Genomic DNA, 27,494 nt, shown 5'->3' on the forward strand with positions numbered 1-27,494 from the left:
CAATTACTCTTTCTCTTTCCATGGGAATTTGCATAGTTATTTTGAATAGTTTTTGTGAAAATAATTAGATTCAGAGCATATAAATTATGTAATTATAAAATTATTTTAAATATAATTAGATATTGAGATAAATCAATATTTATATGTAATTATAAAATTATTTTAAATATAATTAGATATTGAGATAAATTAATGATGAAATATTGTGAATATGTAGATATTAAAACAAAATAATGAAAAAATGATGTAGACACTGAATATATGATGATGATGGTTAATGTCCACTGGAACTAAATTTTGGTCTATTAGGCCTAAAGAAACTGATTATTTAGTTTGATTTAAGATTTTATTCCTATACTCAAAAAGCTTAGAGAGAAGCCTCCCGAGCTCATTGTAATTTTGACAATGTAAAAGGCTAGGAAGGTCAGTATTGCAACAAAGGTTTTGAAACTGAGATCTAATGTGGTTGTACCCGGGGCACTCTAAGAGGAAGTGATTTTCATCCTCCATGTTCGTATTCTCATATAGATGGCAAAACCTTTCCCTCCATGGCGTTTTAGGAAACTGCCCAACAACCCGTTTCACTATGGAGCTCATGAGAGTTCATTCTAATCTTGGCTATATTAATTTTCTTCTTTGAGCTAGTTAAAACATAGAGATATTTTTGATCTTCTAGGGTGGAGTGGATGACCTCCTTATAATATCTTAATTTTCTTTTAGCTGCTAAATCTTTCCCACACCACATTTTTTCTTTGAACTTAGAAGTAACAATAATAAGATGTCAATATATAATAATTTAATGATTATGAAGTTTTGAAGTTGTTAGAAAAATTAATTTAAAGGAAGGATAAATTAATTTTTGAATTTATGGATAAAGTAATATACTTTTTTTTGTAAGCTTGGTAGGACTCTCAGATTTGCGTGTTTACATGTCCATTATTCACCCCCTACGAGGGGATGGTAGCACAAGATTCCAACCCAAGATCTAGGATGGTAGCACAAGATTCGAACCCAAGATTTCCGGGTGAGACTTCATTTCCATTGCCTTCGCCACTTGAGCTACCAGAGGTGGACTATGAATGAACTAATATATTAATAAAAAATGATAAGGGATTTTTATTTAGAGTAAGATTAAAAGAAAACAAAGGTTAAAGGTAATAGTGTGTATATTTTTTAATATTTAAAAATCTTGAGCGATATGAGTGATAAGAGGATAGTGATAGTGATAAAAGATTTTTTACCAATTTAAAATTTAGATATGAAAGTATAGTATATGTTTTTTTTGGATTTAATTATCATGAATTTAATTTTGCTATTATTAACAGTCATATTCATCTTGGAGCAAAAAAATTGGAGGATTATTAGTTACTTGGAAATGTATTAATAGCTCTTTTCCAAAAGAATAATAGCATTGGGGCCAACACAACCTACATCTTCCAGACATTCTTCTAGCTTATCAATGTATATGCCAAAAAAAATAAGGTATAAGGGACACCCTTACTTGACTCCTATATAGCATTTAATTTCTTCCAACCAACCCTTAGTAGTCCTAAGTTTAACATCAACTCTCAATTCAGAAAAAACCATTATCTCTTTGAGCTTCTTGGATAACTTTATCTTAAAACCTATGCAAAAAAATCAAGTATATAAAAGATAATTAAACAATAGTTCACCTATCTAATTATAAATAATGTATTTGAAATTTTAAATAACGTTATTGCAAAATTATAAACTTTGAAATGTAAATTATAATTATTATGATTAAATATATACCATTTAAACCTAAAATTTTCCCACCAAAAGAATTATGTTTGAGATTTCTTATGCAACGATGGCATCACTCTACATGGACCAATGAAGAAAAGGGATGGATTTGGTATTTTAAAAGGTCAAAGTTCTTTAAAGCCCACCATGATCGACTTCGCCTTTTGAAAGGTGAAGCCAACTCCAAGGCAATAATTTCTTTTGAAAATATGGAATAGGTTAGCTGTCTAATTTGAAAGGAAAAAGTGGATCATTTCAGCCGCATTTCAATGTCAAAGCATTGGGAGGGTGAGAGCAGGTGAGAGACGACAACAGCACGGCACAACCACCAATAAGAATGAAGATAATGTCCACATCCACATACTAAGTCAATAGCATTGTATGAAATTGAGAACTACACGAAATATCATAATTATTTTAACGATCACTGTAATGTTATAATTGTTCATATTTTCTTAGGAATCGAATAATTGTTCATATTTTGAGTAATGTTATGTTTATCTTTATTTTGGTTACAGTCGAAATATTTTAGAATTTAAAAAATATGTATTGCGCAGAAGAATGTACCGCGCGGATAATTCATCCAGATGCTGCGCTGTACATCTTGGTTCTATGTAGCCTGAATAACTGTGTAGTAGTAGTTATGTATGGGGTTATATATGTTTATTATTAGATAATTTATTTGTACCATCTTTACCCATGGACTGTGGTACAGCAGGCTGAATAAGTCTTGCCTTAATAATTTACTAACTCTCGGTAGATTTTTCACACTCTGCCCATTTTAAATTTAAACAAATACATTATCTAACTGACCGCATAAACAAATACATTATCTGTACTCCAGTATGGCTTCCGCTGTCGGACATTAAGTATATTAGGTGTGACTAATTCCAACACGGTTCGATGGAGAGGGTTGACCAATGAGTAGTAGAAGTTTCCGAGTACTGCATTCCTGCAAACTTCTATAATGTCGGCGTTAAAGAGCGATATCGGCCGTCTCTTCTTTGAATTGGTGATTTACATAGACGCCACCGTTTATTGGCTTATTTCATCATTTTAACTTCACCTCCTTTGGTTCAAGCACTTTCCTCTGTAATCACATCTCCATTGCTTAAGATTTGCTGAGCCTGGTTCCATGGCTTTCATCTTGTTATTGTTATTGTTTATGCCTTTCTATCATGCCTTTCTTCCGGTTGGGTATTGTGAACCCCAGCAATTTCCAAAATCAAATACCATTTTTGCTTCTTCCAGAGATAGCCATCCCTCCATGAAAATAGCTGGTCACACGCAATGGAATGATATTAATGCATTGCTAGTGTTTAAGAGGAGGATCAGTGACCCAAATGGTGTTTTGGCTGGGTGGAATTCAAGCACTAACAGCAATCCCTGCGACTGGAGGGGTGTTTCATGCAGCCGTGAACCGACTTCAAGAGTTGAGAAGCTTAATCTTGCAGCTGCCAATCTCACAGGCGCTCTGGTTGGAGAGCTTGGCCATCTTAGGTATCTAATGCACCTTAACCTCTCTTCAAATAAATTCTCTGGCCCAATTCTTTCTCAGATTGGCAAATTGAGAAATTTGACAGTCCTGGATCTCAGCCACAACCAGTTGCATGGCAACATACCGCTAGAGCTTCTAACTTCCTTACAGAAGTTGGCCGTGATGAGGCTTGACGATAATATGCTTAACGGAAGCATTCCTTCCCAATTAGGTGAGCTGAGAGAACTTCTGCATCTAAATTTATCTGCAAATTGGTTGTCTGAAACAGTTCCTATGGAATTAGGTCAGCTGCTGAATCTGGAAGTCCTGGATTTGTCTCAAAATAGGCTGTCAGGAACCATTCCTTCTGAATTGGGACGGCTTAAAAAGCTGCGTAAGCTGGCACTGTTTTCCAACAATCTGACTGGTAGAATACCTCCAGAAATAGGTCATCTTGAAAGCCTGCAAACCTTTTTAGCTTATAACAACCATATCAATGGAAGCATACCTTCTCAGATTGGTCAACTCAAACGCCTTCAGAATTTAAATCTGGGAAATAATAGTATTTCTAGAGAGTTACCTGCTGAAATCGGTAAGCTTGTGAATCTTGACTTCCTGGATCTCAGTCAGAATAAAATAGGAGGCAATATTCCTCTGGCTCTGGCTAATCTGACTCGCTTAACATACTTAGACATATGCAGCAACCAATTGTCAGGCCCTGTCCCGCCCTTTCTAGCAAATTGTTCGAAACTTAGATATCTAAAACTAGATCAAAATTCTTTGGTGGGAGAGTTTCCTGCGGAAATAGGGCGGTTAATGAACCTACATAGCTTATCTCTTTCCCTAAACAAGCTCACTCGAGTGCATCCTTCTCTAACGTTCAAAAATCGTAGCAGTGTCGTATTCATAAATTTTTGTGCTAACTATTTGAGTGGCACACTGCCAGAAAGCTGGGGACATAACAGGAACCTGCGAGTGTTAATGGTGGGCTATAACCGATTGGAAGGAAATTTACCCAATTGGCTTTGGGATCTCAGCCGCCTGCAACTTCTGGATTTCTCAAATAATAAATTCTCTGGTAAGATCCCTGCACAGATTGGTATGTTCCAAGCAATGACAAAACAGAGTGCGGCGGGAAAGCCTCCGCCAGAGACTCTGTTGCAGGATAAACTCATACTGAATATGAAGGGACTCGCGATACTTCAGAAATATTTCTTTTCCAAGCAGGCGTTTCTGGATCTATCAGGAAATCGACTAAGCGGGTGGATTCCTTCTGAATTGGGATCGCTGAATTGCCTTAGAAGTTTGAACCTTTCCAGAAATAATCTCAGTGGCAATATCCCGCGCGCACTTGGTCATTTAACGGAGCTGGAATCTGTGGACTTGTCTGAAAACCTTCTGGACGGCCAAATACCGACGGAGTTGACATATATAACTACCATAGCAGTCCTAAATTTGTCGTACAATAATTTATCTGGTGCAATTCCAACAGGTAATGAACTAATAGGTTATATATATATATATATATGAACTCTGTTTAACTGTATGCGTTCTTCCAATAAAAAATGAGGTGAACGTTCGCATTTCGTCCAATCTCTTCACATTATATTTTGAAATTACAACACAAAACTACCGTTAGCGCTGAATATTTGTAATATGTGAGTGCAGGCCGTCAGTTCAATACATTCACTAATTTTTCCTATTTGGGCAATAAATTTCTCTGTGGTTTTCCGCTTTACAAATCTTGCTACCTCAGCAGCAATGGAGATCAAGCAGAAAGTAATGGTTGGAGGGCACTGGTCGCAAAAATTGCGATCGTGCTTGCAGGAACATTGTCTCTCTGCGCAATATTTTTGTGTTACTGTCACTACAGATCAGCCTCTCGTTCATCCGATCATGAAAATACCGAAACTCGCTCTTTCGGACAGGGTTTAAAATTGAAGTTAGCAGATCTGTCAGATGCTACCGATGGTTTCAGTGAAGCCGCTATAATCAGCAAGGGCACATGGAGCAATGTATACAAGGGAATTCTCAAGAACGGTCAAGCGGTTGCTATCAAAATCTTTAAAATGAATTGCAACGAATCGCTGCAAAATTTTGAGAAGGAGTGCGAGGTGCTTGGTAAGATTCGACATCGTAACCTGGTGAAAATTCTGGGGGCGTTCTCAAATTCAAACACAAGGGCTCTGGTGCTCCAGTTCATGCCCAATGGAAGCCTGGGAAAGTATCTTCATCACTCCCAAGTATGTCAACTCACATGGGAAGCCAGGTACAAAATTGCTACTGGCATTGCCCAAGCTATGGCTTATTTGCACAGCGAAACAGGGATGGGAGAGATTGTTCACTGCGATCTGAAACCTGCCAACGTTCTTCTTGATCAAGACATGGAAGCCCACATCTGTGATTTTGGGATTTCAAGAATAGTTGAGCCACAAATAATCGGAGGCACACTATCCAGCACCATTCGAGGTTCCATTGGTTACATTGCACCTGGTGAGTCTTCTATATTATTATGTGAAGGTATTTATTAGATTAAATTATACATGGATTCATATTTATGCTGCTTTTTCTGTGGCGTGGATGGATACTGTAGAATTTGGATATGGCGAGAAAATATCTGCAAAGGCAGACGTGTACAGCTACGGAGTGTTGCTATTGGAAATGGTAACAAGAAGATCACCCGCAGATGGACTTCCGGAGGGATTTAATTCGCTGGCAGAATGGGTAGTATGTAGTTTGCAGAGTGATGAGCCGGCAGAGAAGATTGTGCAGGAAGTGATTGATCCATCACTTTCAGAAGAAATGGACAGAGAAGCAACTGAGGCAGCTGCGGATTCGATAATGGAACAAATTATAGGAGTGCTGAGGCTAGGAGTTGTGTGCTGCGTGAACGATCCCAGGGAGAGACCTGCCATGACGGTAGTGGTTGACATGTTGAATACTATCAAGAAGAATATGCATGCCAATGCCGATACACGGTAGTAGTTAACATTTTCAATACTATAAAGAAGAATATACACGGCAGTGGTTGCCATGTTGAATACTATAAAGAGGAATAAGCATGCCAATGCCAATGCAAATGCAAATACCAAGTTTACCTCTGTGCCTCAAGCAGATAACTGTAATTACTAGCAATTGCAAATACCAAGTTTACCTCTGTGCCTCAAGCAGATAACTGTAATTACTAGCAATTGCACCTCTCCGTGTAAAGGAAAGTTTGAAGGAATAGAATATTCAAGAAGATTTTATATTTTTATTTTTAATTTTATAATTTACATAAAATATTATTTTTAAATATTAATATTTTCAAAACCTTAATTTGATTTTAATTATATCTATTTTAATATTATTTAATTATTAATTTATTTTTTAATTTATATATGTATAAAAAATATGTGATTTTTTGGTTCAAAAAATTTATATTAAATTAAGGAAAATCTACTTACTTATGGGTTGGTATAAAAATAATGTATATAAAGAAAAATTTTAACATTTTTTATTTTTGAAAATTTGAATAATTACATGGTTATTTTTAAATGGTTTATGTGATTTGTGGTCTCTGCATTAATTTGCAGATTTTTTCTTGTTGCTTTCACAAAATACAAGTTAAACAAAATATGATTGAAACATTTTATGTAGATTATAAATTTTAAAAATATTCCAAAATTTAATAGACAAGAGTTAAAGTTTATTGACTTTGTTTTTGTCAATCAGATTTTAAAAATAATTAATTTTTTATCTCTCAAAATTCCAGGATATTTTCAAAATCACAAACAAATGCACTGAAGTCCAACCATTTGAATATTAACCATACCACTCTCCCTAAAGCTAAAAACAAAACCAAAAGGATTAAAATAAAGAAAACTTCCAAAAACCACTCACACCTTATTTGCTTTCATGTTTTCAATAACTGAGAGGAGCGTAATCTTACTGTTGTTTTCAATGATAAGAACGACACAATCCTACTATTTTCACAGGCTCATGAGAAGAGTTTCCTTTCAATAATAAACTTTATATTCAATTATGAAAATAAACAAATAATCTCTATTCTGTTATGGAATATATATATATATATGATCTGATATTAACCCTATGAGTGACATCAGTTGAAGATTTATTAAACAAAGGTATTACAGACTCATGTGTTGGTGTGTGTGTTCTGTGTTATTTAAGCAACGGATCGATTAGATTTCCAACACACAGACATTTAGATGGAAAGACAACAGAGAAATACAGTAAGCAAACACAAAGACACAAGAATTTTAATAAGGAGTTCACCCTATTCTCCAGGGCTACACCTCCGATCCAGCTTTTAGTGGTGGCCTTGTTTTATTGTGTCTTTAAGCAAAGAATTACAAAGTAGGGACTCAATGTGAGTTCTCCTTAAGCAGGTTTGCTTGGCAGGGTGGTTCTTGGATTCCCTAATCCACTGGAGTACACAGACTCTTCTTCTTCCTACCAACTCTGTGACCTTCTGGTCTTCAGTGGAAAAATCCAAATGTGGTGCTCAGTCTGGACAGATTCCTCTATGGGATGGCTTGAATCTCTCAAGCTCTCTGGTGCTCGATGTTGTCGCTGGTCAGTTCGGCCCTCTGTCTCTTTCTGCTTTTGCTTTACTGCCTTCTTTTCTGGTTTCTATCTCTCAGTGTTCAGTCCTCCTCTTGGGGTTCGTTCTGACTGACTCTAACTTTTTTTTGTATGCTGTCTTTATTCATGGCTTTTAGCCATTCGTTCCAATGCCTGTTCAATTTCTCTTCCACCTCTGTCGATTCACCTTCTGCAGCTGCGCTTGGAGTTCCCTGTTCGGCGTCATCATGAACGCTCAGGGAGTGGCCACATGTCCTCCTCTAAATGGCGCCAACCTGCTTTGTCGGTTCGTTTCTTCAGTTACGTCATGGATGTGTTCTTCCTCCACCGTGGTGGTCAAACGGATTCCAAATCCTTCTAAAACGCAACTTATTCTTTCATCGATTCCGCTTCCCCCCGTCGGGCTCAATCTCAGCCGTTGGATCTAGGGCCTCCAAATCCGATGCCATACGCACGTCCTACGCGATTGACTTGCTCAACTGATAGTGCGCGATCAACGGCGGTTTTCTCTCACCTCAGCTTGCCATGTGTCGATCGATGTATAGGATCGCTCCACTTTCTCCATAACTGCTTACTGTTTGAGGGCACCCCAATCAATACCGTCAATTTTCCAGAGCACGGGTCCCGCCTTTGTACATTAGTGCTTTTCGCTTTTCTGCCCGCGGTTCTCTGGCTTCTGACGCAACCAAGTGCTCGAGGCTCCCCCATTTTGGCCCTGTTCGCCCAGCAATGCACTAATCGCGCATCAAAATCCACCTCCTTTTCCCGATCCAAGGCTCCCAGGGGCTACTTTGACCTCCTGCGTAGTGTCCATGGGCCTCGGTTAGCACGCTTTGACCGAGGTCCTCATCGTTCCACGCTAGTTTCCATTTCCACTGGTTCAGGGGTGTTTTTTATCGCGGTTTCTAAATTCTTTAGAGATTTGTCCCAACCTGATACAATCATGGTTCTTTGACAGTCTTTATGGATCCAATTTGGATCACAACCTTCCCACTTAAAAGCTTTCGGACCACCAAAAGTTGGTTTTCTTTCAAGCATTGACTAAGTGAGGATACTGCTGCCTCACTTGTCCAATCTCAATCCACTTTGCATTGCTCGGCTTCGAACCTTTGAGTCCAATTCTGGGGTACTCAACATCTCCCCTATGCGTTGTCCTCACCTTCCTGTCCAAGACTGTGTCTTCCTGCAATTCATTAAGATATTCAGGTAGTAGGTCATCAATAGAAGGCAATTGAATTTGCTCTTCAGGATCCTCAATCATTGAAGGTTCAAACAATCTCAAGCAATCTGCATTTACGACTGAGTAGATGTGCATGTAAGCTGGTAGATCAAGGCGAAAAGCATTTTCACTAATTTTCTCAAGTATCCTAAAAGGTCCATACCTAATAGGCTTTAGCTTTTTACCTTCACCTTGCATCCTGTCCTTGCTAATATACAGCCAAACCTGGTCTGCAACTTGGAAACTATGCTCCATCCGATGCTTGTCATGCCTAGCCTTGTATTTTTCTTAGCTCTTTTCCAGCTGTTCCTGTACTGCCTAGTGGATTTCCTGGATTTGTTCAATAAAACTAGTTGCCTTGTCCACATCACTGTGTCCATCAACCATGGTCCCTTTACCAAAGACAAAATCCAAAGGAGACCTTGGTATGAAACCAAAACAGGTCTCAAAAGGAGATCTCTGTGTAGAAGAGTGTTTTGCTTTGTTGTAAGCATGTTGTACATAACACAATTTTTCATCCCAAAGCTTAGGATGTTTGCTGCAATATCCCCTGAGTAACTGGATCACTGTCCTGTTAACTACTTCTGTCTCGCCATCGGTTTTTGGATGAAAAGCCGTAATTTTCTTCAGTTGGGTGTCCATCAGTTCCCACAGACTTGACCAAAACTTCCCCACAAATCGGGTGTCTTGATCAAATACAATGGAAGTGGGTAATCCAAAATGAACCCATACATGTTCAAAGAATAATTTTGCAGTTTGTTCAACTGTAATCTGCTTATTACAAGGTATCAAAATACACATTTTGTCGAACCTATCCACAACCACATATAGATAATCATGACCTTTCCTAGATTTAGGCAGTCCTCCAACAAAATCCATGGAAACACTTTCCCAAGGGTGAGAAGGAACTGGTAAAGGAGTGTACAAGCCTAGTTTTCTATTGCTAGGCTTGCTTTTAGCACACATAGTACACCCTCTTACATATCTAGAAACTGTCTCATTCATTTTCGGCCAATAACAAAATCTTTGCAACTGTGCAACTGGTTTACTTACCCCAAAGTGACTTGATATCAGAGAAGTGTGTGCCTCTCTAATTATCTTTACTCTCTCAGTTTATGGAATGCATAGTTTCCCACAATGATATAAGAGTCAGTCTTTCACATGATAGTCCAATTCTTCTACCTTTTTGCCTTGACTCAAAGTTGCATATACATCTTTAAAGTCTATATCTTGAGCACATTGTTCAATGTAACTTTCATGTAGTACAGAATTATGCTTAAGTATAGTAGATGCATTTATAATGGGTTTAGATAACATGTTTGCAACTTTGTTGTGTGTGCCCTTTTTATATCTGATGACTAGATGAAACTGCTATAGAAAACCCATCCATCTGTAATGCCTTGATTACTGCAACTTAGTTTGGGAGTGTAGATATTGAAGCGATTGATGATCAGTATGTATTACTGTCTCTTTGCCTATTAAGTAATGTTTCCACTTTTTCACACTCTGAACTAATGCATACAATTCTTTATCATATGTAGGATAGTTAGCTACTGCAGGATTAAAAGTCTCAGAATGATAACATATGGGTTTACCATGTTGTGTCAACACTGCTCCCATGGCATAGTCACTGGCATCTGTTTGGATTTCAAATGGTCTTTGTAGATCAGGCAGTGCTAGTACAGGTGTTGTACTAATCTTTTCTTTCAAGGTGTTGAAGGCTTTCTGATGTTTGCCTCCCCACTGAAACACCTTGTTCAATCCTGTTAAAGCATGTAAGGGAGCTGCAATTGAGGAAAAATTAGAAATGAACTTCCTCCAATATTGTGTTGCTCCTAAGAAGCTTCTCACTTCTGTAGCAGACTTGGGTTTAGGCCAGTTTACAATGACTGCCACTTTAGAGGGGTCTATTTCCAATTCACCACCCCCTACTATATGACTCAAATAATTTAGATATGTTTTGCCAAAATCACTTTTTGAGAGTTTAGCATAAATTTTTTATCTTTTCAAAACATCTAATGTCTACTTAACATGCTTTAAGTGTTCTTCCCACGTTTTACTAAAATTCAGAATGTCATCTAGATACATAATAACAAAATCATCAAGAAAAGGCCTGAGTACATCATTCATTAATCTCATGAAAGTAGCAGGGGCATTGGTCAAGCCAAAAGGCATAACCAGCCATTCATACAATCCCTGCTTGTTTTGAAAGTAGTCTTCCATGCGTCTTGCTCTGCAACTCTAACCTGATGGTATCCACTGTGCAAATCCAGCTTGGTGAAATAAACAGCTTCCTTCAACTGATCTAAAATATCATCTATGCGAGGAAGGGGAAAACGATTTTTTATTGTTATCTTATTCAACGCTCGGTAATCAATGCACATTCTCCACGAGCCATCTTTCTTTTTCACCAAAACGATTGGTGACCCACATGGTGATGTGCTAGGCCTGATGAATCCCTTCTCGAGCAACTCCTGCACCTGCTTCTTGATTTCAGCATTCTCTAAAGTGGACAACCTGTACATCCCAATGTTAGGCAATGGAACATCTTGATGCAAAATAATATCATGTACTATTTCCTTTTTGGGTGGCAGACCTTTAGGTTCCTGAAACAGGACATCATACTCTAAAACAATGTTTTCTATATCAGCTTGTTTCTGAGCATTACAACCCTCAAATACATTGGTTTTATCAGGTTTCTTTTCCTTTACAACCATTAGTAAGAATTGTTTACATGAATTTATCATTCTTTTCATCTGCCCAGAATTTATGAGAGTATAATTATTCTTGAGCTTGTCAGCTCTTACAAAGTATTCGATTCCATCTTTAACAAGGAGATACTTGTTCTCAGCTCTATAGAAAATAGCTTTTCTATCATACAAGTAAGGACTTCCTAAAACAATTCCACATATATCCAAAGGAATTATGTCTAACTCAACGGAATTATGTCTAACTCAACCTCATCTACAAATGCTGACCCAAAAGAAAACTTGAGTTTGCATTGTTTAGTCACTTGTAGTTGTGATTTATCATTCAACCATCCTAATGGGTATGGTTTCTTGTGAGGTGTAGTTACTAATCCAATTTATTTACAATTGCTTCAGAAATAAAATTTACTTGTGAGCCACTATCAGACAAAGTATCAATCTTCTGATGTTTGGAAATAACTCGAATATGAAAAAGCTCATGCCTTTTTCTCTCATGTTCTTCATCAATAATGGTTTGAGCAGAATTACTAGTAGATGCTTTAGAATTCTTACCTTTTATACATGTGGCTGCAATGATTGTTTCATCTCCTGATTCTGACCCCAAATCTTTTTGAATAGCTGCAGCAGTCTTCTTCTTCTTGCCTCGGACTTCTTAGGTCTCAGCTCTGGACGCAGAATCCAACAGTGCTCATCATCATGCCCCTCATTTTTACACTGAGTGCATGAAGCTTTTCTTTTATGTGCAGTGTTAACCTACCTTTCTTTCCACTTCTTCTTTCTTTTCTCCTTGCTCTTGCTTGCAATGGGTTGGGATGGTCCCCCAACTTCTGGATTTCCATTCTTTCCTCTAGCTTCTAGATGAGTAGCTTGTACAAATACCTCATCTATACTAGTGGGATTAAACATGAGGATGGTATGCCTCATGTAGCTGTGTAGATCACCAATGTACTTCAAAAGAGTCTCTGGTGAGTCTAATGAGATCCCTAGAATCAATGTTCTCTTTCTAAGTTCTTGAGTATACCCTTGCACACTTTGCCCTTTCAACTACTGAAGAGTTTGCCAACTCATCATGGCTTGTTGCATGTAGGCCAATGGATAGAACTGCTTCTTAATCGCAGAAACAAAGTCACTCCAAACAGAGATAGTCTTACCATGTCTCTTTATGTCAGCTTGGGTTCTGCCTTCCCACCAAACCAAGGCAATGCCTCCTAGGCATAGGCTTGCTAGTTGAATTTTACTCTTGTCTGAGTTGATGTTTTGCACTCTGCAATACACATCAATTTGTCTAATCCAATTGTCCAACTTCTCGACATTTAGCTCTCCATCATATATATGGAAATCAAATTTAACATCTAGCTTAATCAAAGATGCTCTCTTATTATGCATAGAGCTATTAAGAGGTGTGAGAAAGCTTTCCTCTTTCCCTTTTCCTTTTGAGTGGTCGTGGGAATGAGACTCATCTTCTTCTTTATCTTGTTTAGAACCTGATGAATCTTCATCCTTATGCTTTCTAAAGTCCCTATACATTTCTTCTACCATAGACTTTATGGCTAGGAAACTCTCCATGAATTGAGGGTCTGGCCCCATAGAACCTTCCTCTGATATTGTCTTATGAGGATAGACTCTCCCAATTTCAGGATTAGTTTCGACCAAGTCTCCTTCTCCTAATTTGAACTTTGATCTAGTGAGCATTCAACAGCTAAACCAACACAAGCTTGTCTAACCTTACAACCTAGAGCTCTGATACCACTTGATTTGATATTCACCCTATGAGTGACATCAGTGGAAGATTTATTAAACAAAGGTATTACAGACTCATGTGTTGGTGTGTGTGTTCTGTGTTATTTAAGCGATGGATCAATTAGATTGCCAACACACAGACATTTAGATGGAAAGACAACAGAGAAATACAGTAAGCAAACACAAAGACACAAGAATTTTAATAAGGAGTTCACCCTATTCTCCAGGGCTACACCTCCGGTTCAGCTTTCAATGGTGGCCTTGTTTTATTGTGTCTTTAAGCAGAGAATTACAATGCAAGGACTCAACATGAGTTCTCCTGAAGTAGGTTTGCTTGGCAGGGTGGTTCTTGGATTCCCCAAGCCACTGGAGTACACAAACTCTTCTTCTTCCTACCAACTCTGTGACCTTCTGGTCTTCAGTGGAAAGAGCCAAATGTGGTGCTCAGTCCGAACAGATTCCTCTATGGGATGGCTTGAATCTCTCAAGCTCTCTGGTGCTCGATGCTGCCGCTGGTCAGCTCGACCCTCTGTCTCTTTCTACTTTTGCTTTACTGCCTTCTTCTCTGGTTTCTATCTCTCAGTGTTCAGTCCTCCTCTCGAGGTTCACTCTGACTGACTCTAACCTTTTTTTGTATTCTGTCTCTGTTCATGGCTTTTAGCCATTTTTTCCAATGCATGTTCGGTTTCTCTTTCACCTCTGTCGATTCACCTTCTGCAGCTGCGCCTGGAGTTCCCTGTTCGGCGTCATCATGAATGTTGAGGGAGTGGCCACATGTCCTCCTCTAAATGATGCCAGCCTGCTTCGTCGGTTCGTTTCTTCAGTTACGTCATGGATGCATTCTTCCTCCACCATGGTGGTCAAACAGATTCCAAATCCTTCTAAAACGTGGCTTATTCTTTCGCCGATTCCGCTTCCCCCCGTCGGGCTCGATCTCAGCCATCCAATCTGGGGCCTCCAGATCTGACGTCATACGCACGTCTCATGTGGTTGACTTGCTCGACTAATAGCGCGCAATCAACAGTGGTTTTCTCTCACCTCCGCTTGCCACACGTCAATCGATGTATGGGATCACTCCACTTTCTCCAGAACTGCTTACCGTTTGAGGGCATCCCGATCAATATCACCGGTTTTCCATAGCACGGGTCCTGCCTTTGTACGTTAGCGCTTTTCACTTTTCCGCCTGCGGTTCTCCGGTGTCCGATGCAACCAAGTGCTGGAGGCTCCCCCATTTTGGCCCTGTTCACCTATCTAAGCACTAATCATGCATCAAAATCCACCTCCTTTTCCCGATCTGGGGCTTCCAGGGGCTACTTTGACCTCCTGTGCAGTCTCCATGGGCCTTGGTCAGTGCGCTTTGACTGAGGTCCTCATCGTTGCACGCTGGTTGCCATTGCCACTGGTTCAGGGGTGTTTTTTATCGCGATTTTTGAATTCTTTAGAGATTTGTCCCAACCTGATACAGTCATGGTTCTTTGACAGTCTTTATGGATCCAATTCGGATCAATATATATATATATATATATATATATATATATATATATATATATAAGAAGAGATGAAGCAAGGAATTACAATGAATCTATCCTTTTACTTATTCATAGTACAAAAAATCTACAAGACAAACAAATATGACAAATTATTAATATCACAAATATGACAAATTCTTTTATTTCATGGTGTTCTAGGGATAATCTATCACATTATTAGATTATGAAACTTGTGAGGGTTTATACTTATTATAGCAATGCCAATTTTCTTTCTTAAATTACCATAAAAAATATATACTTTTGATCTTTTACGTTGGGATCAATTACCTCTTTAAAATATCTTCATTTTCTCTTATCCTCTTTCTATAAGCACTCCGCAATTTCTCATTAAACTTAAATTTGATAATATTTTCATGGTATAATTAGTTGTAAAATGATCTCTTTATTCAAAACTTATTCAATGAAGGATATGAAAATATCATATTACTATATTTATTACTTTAACTATAGGCTTAAGGATGAAAATAGGTTGTACTTTATTTATATTAATTCACGTTCCACGCAAACTCACATCATGAAATTTACAATGAATAATCCAACTCGTGTGCCCAACGGTCGGGCATATAGAAAATATTTTTGCCACTTGCCAACTACAGTCTACAAACTCCCTTCCATAAAGTTTTTCCAAGGCATGTTTTCACTACCTATTCACACAACCCACCATGAGCTTCTTTCCACAACATGTTCACTTAACCAGCCATGGCCATGAACTTCCCATCTAGAGGCCTCAACAATTCCAGGTTAGACTCAATACAACTAGCATTGTGGCAAAGAGACACATAGATTCTATTCACTATCATAGAAGAGAGATAGGTGGATATGGAAGGTGAAGAATGTGTGGGTGACCATAAGAGTACTTTCTATGGATGTCCTTCTCGCTCTGAATCACTTTCACCGAATCACATCAGCGGTAGCATAAACAACTCCAAAGGGATGTGTTCTCCTTTGGATTGATTGGCACCAACAACAGGACTAACAAGAATCTCGTCACTGGATTTCCACTTCGTCATTACTTGAGCCGATGAACTACTCAGAGATTCCAACCCCATATGGCTATTCCCCTCCTTCCTCATCTTCTCAATCCACTTCCTTTGGGACTCCTTCACCCTTGTCTCCCATTTATTCTCCACGATGAACTAATTATGACAGAGACACAAGGGTTCAACAGAGAATCAGGATAAGCATCACTATTAGACATGTTCTAACTGGTTCAGGGAAGAGAGGCTAAAGGGCTTGAAAGTGATGCAACTACCATTCCTAAGTTGAGGAGAGTTAATACTATTAAATTCCTTATTCAGAGTCTTATATCTCATCCCAGGCATGCTACATTTTATCCACATGTGGATGTATTTGAAGGAGGTTTTATGTTCTCTTATTTGCTTTTATCAGTGCCTTGGTGTTTTTTTTAACGGTTTCTTTGTGATTACTATAAAGTTTGGTTTACAAACTCCACAATATGTTGTGCTTATTATAAAGCTTGGTTTACAGACTCCAAAATATGTTGCTCGTTCCATTTTTGTTCTGATTCATCAAATTTTACCCTAGTCGTTACTCGAGAGACTTGTGCAGAATGAAACACATTCATCCTCATTATTTGGGCGTTGAAGATGAACAATCCTGATGTAATCCTTAATTAGAAACCTCATTTCCAAATGGAACCCCTATAATATCATCAACACATAATTCCTTAGCTCATTTATCATCGTACCCATCTCTTTACGGAGATGCCTGTACACTTTTGGAGTGACCTGGCTTGACTCTGTTTTGGGTTGGGTTTCATGTTCTTTTATTTTCTTTTATCAGTTCCTTGGTGTTTTTTTAATAGTTTCTTTGTGCTTATTGTAAAGTTTGGTTTACGTCCTCCTCAACATTGCACACTCATGAGCGCAATTGAACGCATTTCACTTGGTAGAAAAATCATGCTCGGTTGCCAGGGTCTCTGGCGCATCGACAAGCAACTACTCTCCCTACGGCAACTTATATATGGCAATTACCGCTAAAATGGCATTCCACCTAATGTAGGGATTTTGATGCTCTAGATTAGGAAGAGTAGAAGGTACCAAGGGATTTTCATATGCAGATTGCAAAGGCCTTTATCTTGATAGGAAAAATCCCTTGATCTTGACAGGAAATTTGCAGTTTTTTTGAGAAAAAATGGAGTGCATCATGGGAAGACTACAAAAAAATGGAGTCCGTCCTGGGAAGTGATGCTGGCTAAGCCGAAAATACCCACATTATGCATATAAAATGCATAATCTCTTCTGTCCTAGGTTTTTCATTGACCTACCTATTCAAACCTTCATTACTTAAGGTTCAAGGCCCCTTAATTGAATCTCATGCAGAACGAGTTAATAACTAACCCAGTCTGATCTTTTGGTAATCCTCCTCCGTGGAAACTTATAACTCACCCCTTTAACCTTTACAACAACTGCGGTTAACTCTATACCCGTGCATATTAACCAAACTCCACTCTATAAGCCAACTTATCCTTTATTATAATCACGGAGTTCACAGGACTCAATAGAGTTTGTATTCAGAACTCCCATATTACGATATGTGGTTGCCCTTTCCACATTTGATTTCATCCACTAGATCAACGGTTGTCGCAATCTTGCATCACATCAACCTGTGACTTCATTGCCTCTTGCATGCAATATGCGATAACACAAGTAGACTATAAATAGAATGAAACCATGCCTATAACCTTCTGGGGTCCGCTCCTTTCCAATTCATCAATTGAATAGCAATTGAACAACAACTGAATAGTAATTAAACAACAACTGTACAACACTTGGGATTGAACAACAATTTCGTAATTGAAAAACACTTTGTCGATTGAACAACAATTCCATAATTGAACAGCACTCCGCCAATTGAACAACAATTCCATAATTGAACAACACTTCGCCAATTGAACAACAATGTCATAATTGAAAATCACTTCGTCAATTGAACAACAATTCGTCAATTGAACAACAGTTCCATCGCATGTTGACTTTCACTCTCCGCCGTTGATCTTCTCTCTCCATATCTAACGGTCATCACTTGTCTGATCACCAAAACAATCTGATTGCCATCCTCCACCGATTGATCAATGTACGATTCATCTAATCATTCAATCTAACGGTCTATGGATCTTTGACTCACACACGGTTACCAACAACTTAAACCCCCATAGTTGACTTCACATAAGTGTTTGAATTTGCGATCGATGGCTAAGGTCGATTGCGGGCCTTCAACCTCGATCAAGAACTTCCGCACTCTCTTACCCCCGCTATTCTTCTTCTGTCGTTACTACCCATTGATCTAAATGATCTGATGGTTCTCATTATTTTTTGCCTACTTCGCATTTAGGTCATTTCTTAGTGTTCCTGTGGTTTCAGGTTTCTTCCAGGTTATATTCCTTCATTGTTTTGAATCACGACTTCCTCCTTAACTATGCTCGCGCCTTTATCCTTCCTTCACCTTCACTATAACATTAAAGGCTTCCTCCTGTACTGTTGGTGTGTACAAAGAATTAACATCTCTCTGTTATTCTTCTCTGTATTTTGCCTCTGATTCTGCACATGCAACTTTTGTTACATAGAATTACTTTAGCTCAACACAGACTATAGCTAAATTACTCCACACACACACATAAACTCATAATTGAGTTGTTTGTATTAATAAAGAGGTATTTACACATTTTCTTCTCTACAGCCTGGTTTCCAATATCAGTAGCCTCTATTTCACAATCTGCCTGTAGGCTTACAATCAAACTATTCACACTCTAATTCCTAACTAACTAGCTAACCAACTAACTAGCTAACCCTTGACTATGCATTTTAGGCTTACATTTATACAAAAGAATTCTACAACCAATTCCTAGTTTAGAACCATAAACTTCTCAACAAAACCCTAAAATCTCTTCGTTATCTCTAAGGATCCTCTCTAATCCACAAAATCATGAACTAACTCCTAATCTAAGATTTGAAATTAATTCTCAAATCTCTCAATCTCTCAACTATCCTAATTCTCTCATGTTCTCCTACATTCGAGAACATTTACAATATGCTTCACAATACTTAATTAATTCCTATTTTCATTAAAATCACTCAAAACCTAAGTAATTACATTAATTCAACACTTAGGAAACCAAATGCCTTAAAATACAAGACCCCCTATGTCTACTAAAATACAATGATATTGTTGAGCTGAATGCTCCTGCATCAAACTCCCAAAGTAGAAAATGTTCATGATCTCCTGATCATGTGTCTTCATATGTTGATAGAAAACCTCCAGGATCCCAAACTTTAGTTTGTAGTTGTCTGAATGCTCTACACCTTTGTTGTTGTTGTATGTCTACTATCTTTTGTTTTATTTTCCTCTCCTTGTCAATCAATTTCATGTTCTGATTGATCATCCTTCTAGCTACTATCAATCTTCTCCATATGGACTGTTTCATCATCAACTGCCATAATTTTTCAATTATCATTTCCAGCACATCCTTTGGCTGGTCCATACTTTTCCACTTACTATTACCTCTTTCTCTTTGTTTCAGGTTGTTGGTGTTGTCTACTAACTCTTCAAACTTCTATTATTCACTTATTTTTACTTGTTCTCTCATTCTTACTTGTTCTGCCATTCTTATTAGTTATGCCTCTCTTTCATCCTTACACTCTTTCATGATCATCTCTTTCTATATTGAATCCTGACTTTCCAACATTCTCTCCAAAAATTTAACATCTCTGTTCCATGGATTAAATACTTCCATAGAATCTTCCTCTTTCATTTTTATTTGGCTTCTCATCTTTGCCAAATTTCCTCCAGCATCTGCAACTAAACCTGCACTCACCAAACAATTATAAAAATAAAAATAATAAGGCTTATGTTCCTTTTCTTCCTTTGGCAACACATCAGTATGCTGCTCTGATTCTTCCTCCTCTGTCAGCACATCAGTATGCTGCTCTGATTCTTCCTCCTTTGTCAGCACATCAGTATGCTGCTTTGAATTCTCAACAGAATTCCCAAGACTGTCAACTAGTCTCTCCTCCACACCATCTGTTTTAATAATGTATTCCTATCCTTGTCCGTTGTAGTGAACTTCTTCATTCTCATTCAGTTCTCATTTTACAACTTGAACACTTACTTTTTGGTTTTCTAGCCTTTTCTCCAAAAGATTTAACTCATGCCATAAATTTTCCATCTCACCTGGAATTTCTCCTTAAAGCTCTGTACAATCCTCACTATCTTCTTCTTTTTCACAAGTATAACTTCTTGTTGACACTACTTCTTCATTCTTGATTAGAATAAAATTCTGATCCTCCAGCTCTGTGATAGTTTTTGATGTCTATCCATCACTCTCCCTTTGGCCATTTAAGAAAATCAATTCCTCTTTGTACTCATCAATAGAAAATTCCTTATCATAAGACATAACTTACTCACCTCCATTGAAGATATTTCTTCCACTAAGCAAGAAATTTATGAACTCCTTCTGCTGTAATAACTCAAGTTGATCTTCATTTGAAAGACAATCATCATCATACTTTACTTGGAAAATTTCAACTTCATTCAAGACACTTCCATAAGGTGGTTTGTCTTCTGCAATACCTACATTCACACACAACTTATCAGTTGTAAAACCACAAGACCTCATGATCTCATTTGATGATTCAATCACCAAGTCTTCCTGCTGTTCCAAGTCCTCTACATGACGTAAAAATATTTCAATGGTCTTCTCTTCAATCTCATCAAGTCCTTCACTTGATTGCTTGATATCCTTCTCTACTTCTTCTTTCATAACAGAATTTAGATTATGCCTGTCTTCTTCCTTCTTTACGACAATATTAGCAAATTATCCTTCTTCACATGTTTCATCTGCAAACAAACACATATTATCAAATCTAAAATCATGTGACCCTTTGGTCTCACTTAAAGTTTCAGTATTCAAGTCTTCTTCTTCACCTAGAACTTCACCTTGCTTTGGTTCAAAAATGGATACTTCCATTTCCAACTCAGCTTCTCTGAGTTTTTCCATCAGCCACTTTACTTGCTTTTGTCATAGCCTTCTTTGTAACGTATGCCACTTCACTGGATTCTTCCTTAACACCCAACCTAGTCTTTGACTTTCCTCTAGCAGCATTGTTAACACATCGAGTTCTTCTCTTATCGCAGCCATCTCCTTGTCAAACTCCACTTGGCTCATCCTCTTGCCATTTGCCTTGGCATTCTCCTTCTTCACTTTTCTTCTGTTTTGGTTTCCCTCAAAACCTCCACTATGACTATCAGTAGTCATCTTCCTCTCCATCTCTATGAGTTCCTCACTCACTCACTATGAGCTTCATTAAAGCCTCTGCAACAGTAAGTCCTACCTACTGCCACTTACCTCACCAAGCTTTCTATTATGAAACCAGCTCAAGAAAAGATAGAAAATATAGATCAACGCCTTAGAATTCAGCCTCTTCGAGGGGGAAACCTCCTTTACATTACATAAATGAACAATTCTTGGATGATACAAATGAAAAGACCTCCTTTCTATATATAGGAGTCTAAGGGGTCATAACATAATCAGAGCTGACATAACAATAATAATGTAAGGGCACAATAATAACAATAGTGGGCTTCTATGGGGCACAATAGTAACAATATGGGCACTACATGGGTACATCAATATGATAAGTGGGTTGTACTAATAACAATAAGGGGTTACACTAGTAGCATAGGGGCTTAACATGCCCCTCTCCTTCAAAAAGCGTTGTCCTCAATGCTTGAGTAGTTCTTGATGTTTCTGTATAAAATTCTTGTCCTCCATGTGGAATCTTCAACAGGTAAGTTCTTCCACTTGATGAAATACTCTGAAATTGATTGATTTCGTAGCTGTCGGGTTCTTGTTTCTATGACTGCTCCAGGTTCCAATATGATTTTTTGTTCCTCTTCAATTTCTGGCAATATTGTTTGAATTGGGATCTTTTGCAACTTTTGAATAAGTGGCCATACTTCTTCGTCCTTCTTCCATTCATCCCTTGCTTTGTTTATCCAATCTGGTTGGATAATAGAAATAGCACAAAACAATGCTTCCACATCCTCATCCTTGAAGAGTCTTCCCATTCGGTAAGGTTGCCATTTTTTAAGTGCATGTAGTATTGCCAAAATTTCCTTCTCATAAATAGCTTGCTTGAGATGTAGCAGTAAAGATAACCAATCACCTACATCAAAACATTTTTCACTACGATGTTGATCTACCTGTTGTTTCATTTGATTTTGCACCGAAGTGGCGTTATCCTTTAAAAGTTGGAGAACTTTTTGTTGATGATCGATGTGATCTTTCACTGCTTGAACCTTTTTCTTCTTGATATGTCCTTCTATCTCTAGAGGTTGAGGAGTGGTAATTTCTTCCAATCCTTTACAAGATATGGTCGGATTCATTTCTTGATGCTCGATGTGATCTTTCACTTCTTGAACATTTTTCTTCTTGATATGTCCTTCTATCTTGATAGTTTGAGGAGTGGTAATTTCGAACAATGAATTACAAGATATGGTTGGATTCATTTCTTCTTTCTCAATGTGATCTTTCACTTCTTGCACCTTTTTCTTCTTGATATGTCCTTCTATCTTGAGAGTTTGAGGAGTGGTAATTCTTGCCAATGCTTTACAAGATATGGTCTGATTCGTTTCTTCTTTCTCTGGGTGGGGTCTTGGCGTATATCTTCTTCTTTTGATGTTTCTTGATCCTTTTCTTCCTCCTCTTCATATTCTATGTAAAATAATTTCTTCTCAGCACACTTATGACCTTTAGTGCATTTGCTATCACAATTGTAACAAATCCCTTTTTCTCTTTTTTCTTCCAATTGTTGTGGTGTAACCCTTGTAGGTTGTGGAAGGCTAGGAGAAACAACACTTCTATCTTTATAGTTGTGAGGGGTACGCTTCCTGGTTTCCATAATTTTGCTTTCCACTATGTCACAAAGCCCTTTTACTCTTTCCAATTGTTGTGGTGTTGCTCTAAAGAAGGTGTTTCTCTTTGTATCCTCATAATGTGCTATCATTTCCTCCGTGAAAATTGACCACGTAACAAGTTGTTTACGAGAACAAAGCCCTTTGTACCATAAAAATTGATCTGGTTCTAAATATGAAGATGCAATACATACCTTTTGTAACAGTTGTACACCATGTAGATCAAAATATTGCTCCATCTGAAGTATCCAATTTACCGGATCCTTGCCATCAAACTTCCTCATCTTGCTTTTTCTTGATTTTAGGAGCTCAACCTTGAAACGACTGTAACTCTGTACTTTTTGATCTTTAAGTTCTGAAATTGCAACCTGTAGGAGCCTTCTGTGTCATCTTTCCAATGCCACTAGTCTGATCCAAATTGGATTCTCCAAGAAAGAGTTATGCACAATCTCCCGCAGTGACCTGATTGTAGACTAGTTCCGTAGAGCGAACTTGTATGAAGTGCCATGTGTCCTTGTTTCAAGCTTTGACTCTGAAAAATATATAAAAGAAAACTACAGTCCATCCTATTTCTGTACCTTCTTGTGAAATTTCAATCCGATGCTCAGAAAGAAATTTATGACGATTTTCCCCAGGTCACCTGTTTGGAATGTAATTCAGGTGTCTGCAAAAAGACCAACTTCCTCAGATCATATCTCCGTAAATATCACGCGAAAAGATCTGAAATTTGGATCCAACGTTCAGCGTGATTTCTTCTCAAATGGGTTTTTTTTGCGACTTTTGAAACGTCACACAAAAAATTTATAGCGAAAATGCCACGATGACCTGTTTGGATCAGCGAAACCCTAGAATCCAAAGCTCTGATACCAAATGTTATGAAACCAGCTCAAGAAAAGATAGAAAAGATATATCAACGCCTTATAATTCAGCCTCTTCGAGGGGGAAACCTCCTTTACATTACATAAATGAACAATTCTTGGATGATACAAATGAAAAGACCTCCTTTCTATATATAGGAGTCTAAGGGGTCATAACATAATAAGAGCCGACATAACAATAATAATGTAAGGGCACAATAATAACAATAGTGGGCTTCTATGGGGCACAATAGTAACAATATGGGCACTACATGGGTACATCAATATAATAAGTGGGTTGTACTAATAACAATAAGGGGTTACACTAGTAGTATAGTGGCCTAACACTTTCCTTTGTACTTGGCCTTTTGGCAAGCTCTTGGTTCGCTATCTCTGGAACCTCCTTTGAGCACTTCTCTCTGATCCTTCTAGGCTTCAACTCATTTGCATATTCTAAGAACACAACTGTCCTCTTTATCCAACCTCTATTGAAATTCCTCAAGGTTCTTCCACATTCTGCTTTCATTCAGAAACTTTTACCTGCTTCTTTTATCCCTTAGCAATTCTACCCACATCCTCTGTGGAATTGCCTTTGTGATCTGCAATAATACCTCTGCACGATCTAATTATACCATTCACCTACACTTTGAATGGATTGTTCTATGTTTCCTTCTATCTACAAGTTCTCCCAATATTCTGCTATACTTTAACTCTGTGTACCTACTGTTTGTCAGATTAGAATCTGATCTCCTCTTGCCTGCTTTCATCACCATTCACCTGCATACACATCTCCAAAACATAACTTTGTTCTAGATTCTTTTCAAGAATTTTTCACACAGGATTTCTTTGTGCTACTTTACCAAATGTTTCAGTCAAAATTCTGCTCGGATACCAAAATGATGCCGGCTAAGCCGAAAATACCCACAGTATGCATATAAAATGCATAATCTTGTCTAACCCAGGTTTTTCATTGACCTACCTGGTCAAACTTTCATTACTTAAGGTTCAAGGCCCCTTAATTGAATCTCATGCGGAACGAGTTAATAACTAACCGAGTCTGATCTTTTGGTAATCCTCCTCCGTGGAATCTTATAACTCACCCCTTTAACCTTATAACAACTATGGTTAAATCTATACTCGTGCATATTAACAAAACTCCACTCTATAAGCCAACTCATCCTTTATCGCAATCGTGGAGTTCACAAGACTTAATAGAGTGTGCAATCAGAACTCTTGTCTTGCGATATGCGATTGCCCTTTCCACCATTGATTTCGTCCACCAAATCAATGGTTGTCGCAATCTCGCATCACATCAACCTGTGACTTCATTGCCTCTCGCATGTGATATGCGATAACACAACCGGACTTCAAATAAAATGAAACAGTGCCTATAACCTTCTCAGGTAAGCTCCTTTCCAATTCTTCAATTGAATAGAAACTGAACAACAACTGAACAATAATTGAACAGCAACTAAACAACACTCAGGATTCAACAATAATTCCATAATTGAATGGAACTTCGCCAATTGAACAACAGTTCCGTAATTGAACAACATTTCACCGATTGAATAGCAATTCCGTAATTGAAAAGCACTTCACCGATTGAAGAACAATTTCCTAATTGAACAACACTTTGCCGATTGAACAACAATTCGCCAATTAAACAATAGTTTCGTCCCACGTTGACTTTCACTCTCTGCCATTAATATTCTCTCTCCTAATCTAACGGTCATCACTTGTCCGATCACCAAAACAATCTGATCGCCATCCTCCACCAATTGATCAATGTACGCTTCATCTATTCATTCAATCCGACGGTCTGCAGATCTTCGGTTGACACAAGGTTACCAACAACTTAAACCCCCGTAGCTGACTTCACATAAGTGTTTGAATTTTCGATCGATGGCTAAGGTCGATTGTGGGCCTTCAACCTCGATCAAGAACTTCCGCACTCTCCTACCCCCGCTATTCTTCTTCTGCCATTAATACCCATTGATCTAAATGATCTGATGGTTCTCGTTCTTTTCTGTCTACTTTTCATTTAGGTTGTTTCTTAGTGTTCCTGTGGTTTCAGGTTTATTCCAGGTTTTGGTCCTTCGCTATTTTGAATCATGACTTCCTCCTTAATTATGCTCATGCCTTTATGCTTCCTTCGCCTTCACTGTAACATTAAAGGCTTCCTCCTGTATTGTTGGTGTGTACAAATCGGTAACACCTCTTTGTTATTCTTCTCTGTATTTCGCCTCTGATTCTGCACATGCAACTTCTGTTACATAGAACTACTTTAGCTCACACACAGACTATAGCTAAATTACTCCACACACACACATAAACTCATAATCGAGTTTGTTGTATTAATAAACAGGTATTTACACAGTTTCTTCTCTATGGCCTAATTTCCAATATCAGTGGCATCTGTTTGACAATATTCCTGTAGGTTTACAATCAAACTCTTCACACTCTAATTCCTAACTAACTAGCTAACCAGCTAACCCCTGACTATGCCTTTTAGGCTTACATTTATACAAAAAGATTCTACAACCAATTCCTGGTTTAGATCCATAAAATTCTCAACAAAACCCTAAAATCTCTTCCTTATCTCTAAGGATCCTCTCTAATCCACAAAATCATGAACTAACTCCTAATCTAAGATTTGAAATTAATTCTCAAATCTCTCAATCTCTCAACTATCCTAATTCTCTAATGTTCTCCTACATTTGAGAACATTTACAATATGCTTCACAATGCTTAATTAATTCCTATTTTCATTAAAATCACTCAAAACTTATGTAATTATATTAATTCAACATTTAGGAAAACAAATGCCTTAAAATACAATACCCCCTATGTCTATTAAAATACAATGATATTGTTGCGCTGAATGCTCCTGCATCAGGAAGACTGCGAATGGGATTTGTGAAGCTGTGAAGGGACGTGATTTGGATTACTATAACTCTCCGCAGGGATAACTAGAAATGGACTTTGCGTGTCGATTCACAAGAAAAAGGAAAAACCTCTTTATCTTGACAGGAAATTTGGAGGGTTTTTATAATAAATGGAGTTTGAAAACTACAAGCAGGATTTCTGAAGCTGTGAAGGGACTAAAAACTGCAAGAAGGATTTGTGAAGCTGTGAAGGGACTAACACCTAAAAGCAGGATTTGTGAACCTGTGAAGGGACAAGATTTTGAGTACTATAACTCTCCACAGGGACAACAATAAATCGACTCTACATGTTGATTTGCACGAAATCTGCATGAAATCAACGAACTACTATAACTCTTCGCAGGGACAACAAGAAATCGACTCTACATGTCGATTTGCACGAAATTTTCATGAAATTAGTGAAGTGACCTCTACCCAAATTTGTTCCATGTGTCAAATTTAGATTCCACATGTCAAATTTGGATTAGATCGAGAGGACGAAAATGAATGCTTGTAATTGGTTGGGATGAATAGTGTCTGGTCACCCCGACCCTGCCCAACTTTCTTCAAGGTGTTAAATTTAGATTCCACATGTTAAATTTGGATGAGATCTAGGAGGGTGAAAATTAATGCTTGTAATTGGTCTGGGTAAACAGTGTTGGCTCACCCCAATCCCGCAGAGGGAGGGGTGAACAATATCTGCTCACACCAACCCCGCCGAGGGAACACCTTTGGC

The 27,494-nt window shown here is 38.0% G+C and overlaps 1 protein-coding gene across 1 annotated transcript in view; it reads left to right on the top strand.

Moving 5' to 3' along the window:
- Positions 1-2,778: 2,778 nt before the first annotated feature.
- Positions 2,779-27,494, top strand: part of LOC149250895 (uncharacterized) — a 107,366-nt gene continuing 82,650 nt past the window's right edge. Inside the window, exons 1-3 of the mRNA XM_089453784.1 lie at positions 2,779-4,733; positions 4,910-5,734; positions 5,835-6,219. Coding sequence (XP_089309910.1) covers positions 2,900-4,733; positions 4,910-5,734; positions 5,835-6,219 — 3,044 coding nt within the window. The 5' untranslated portion in view covers positions 2,779-2,899. The remainder of the gene's footprint in view (positions 4,734-4,909; positions 5,735-5,834; positions 6,220-27,494) is intronic.

The sequence above is a fragment of the Pinus tabuliformis genome, chromosome 7 (genome assembly GCF_031772625.1).
Source record: "Pinus tabuliformis cultivar Carrire ecotype Pingquan chromosome 7, CPIR1, whole genome shotgun sequence".
NCBI classification, from domain to species: Eukaryota; Viridiplantae; Streptophyta; class Pinopsida; order Pinales; family Pinaceae; genus Pinus; species Pinus tabuliformis.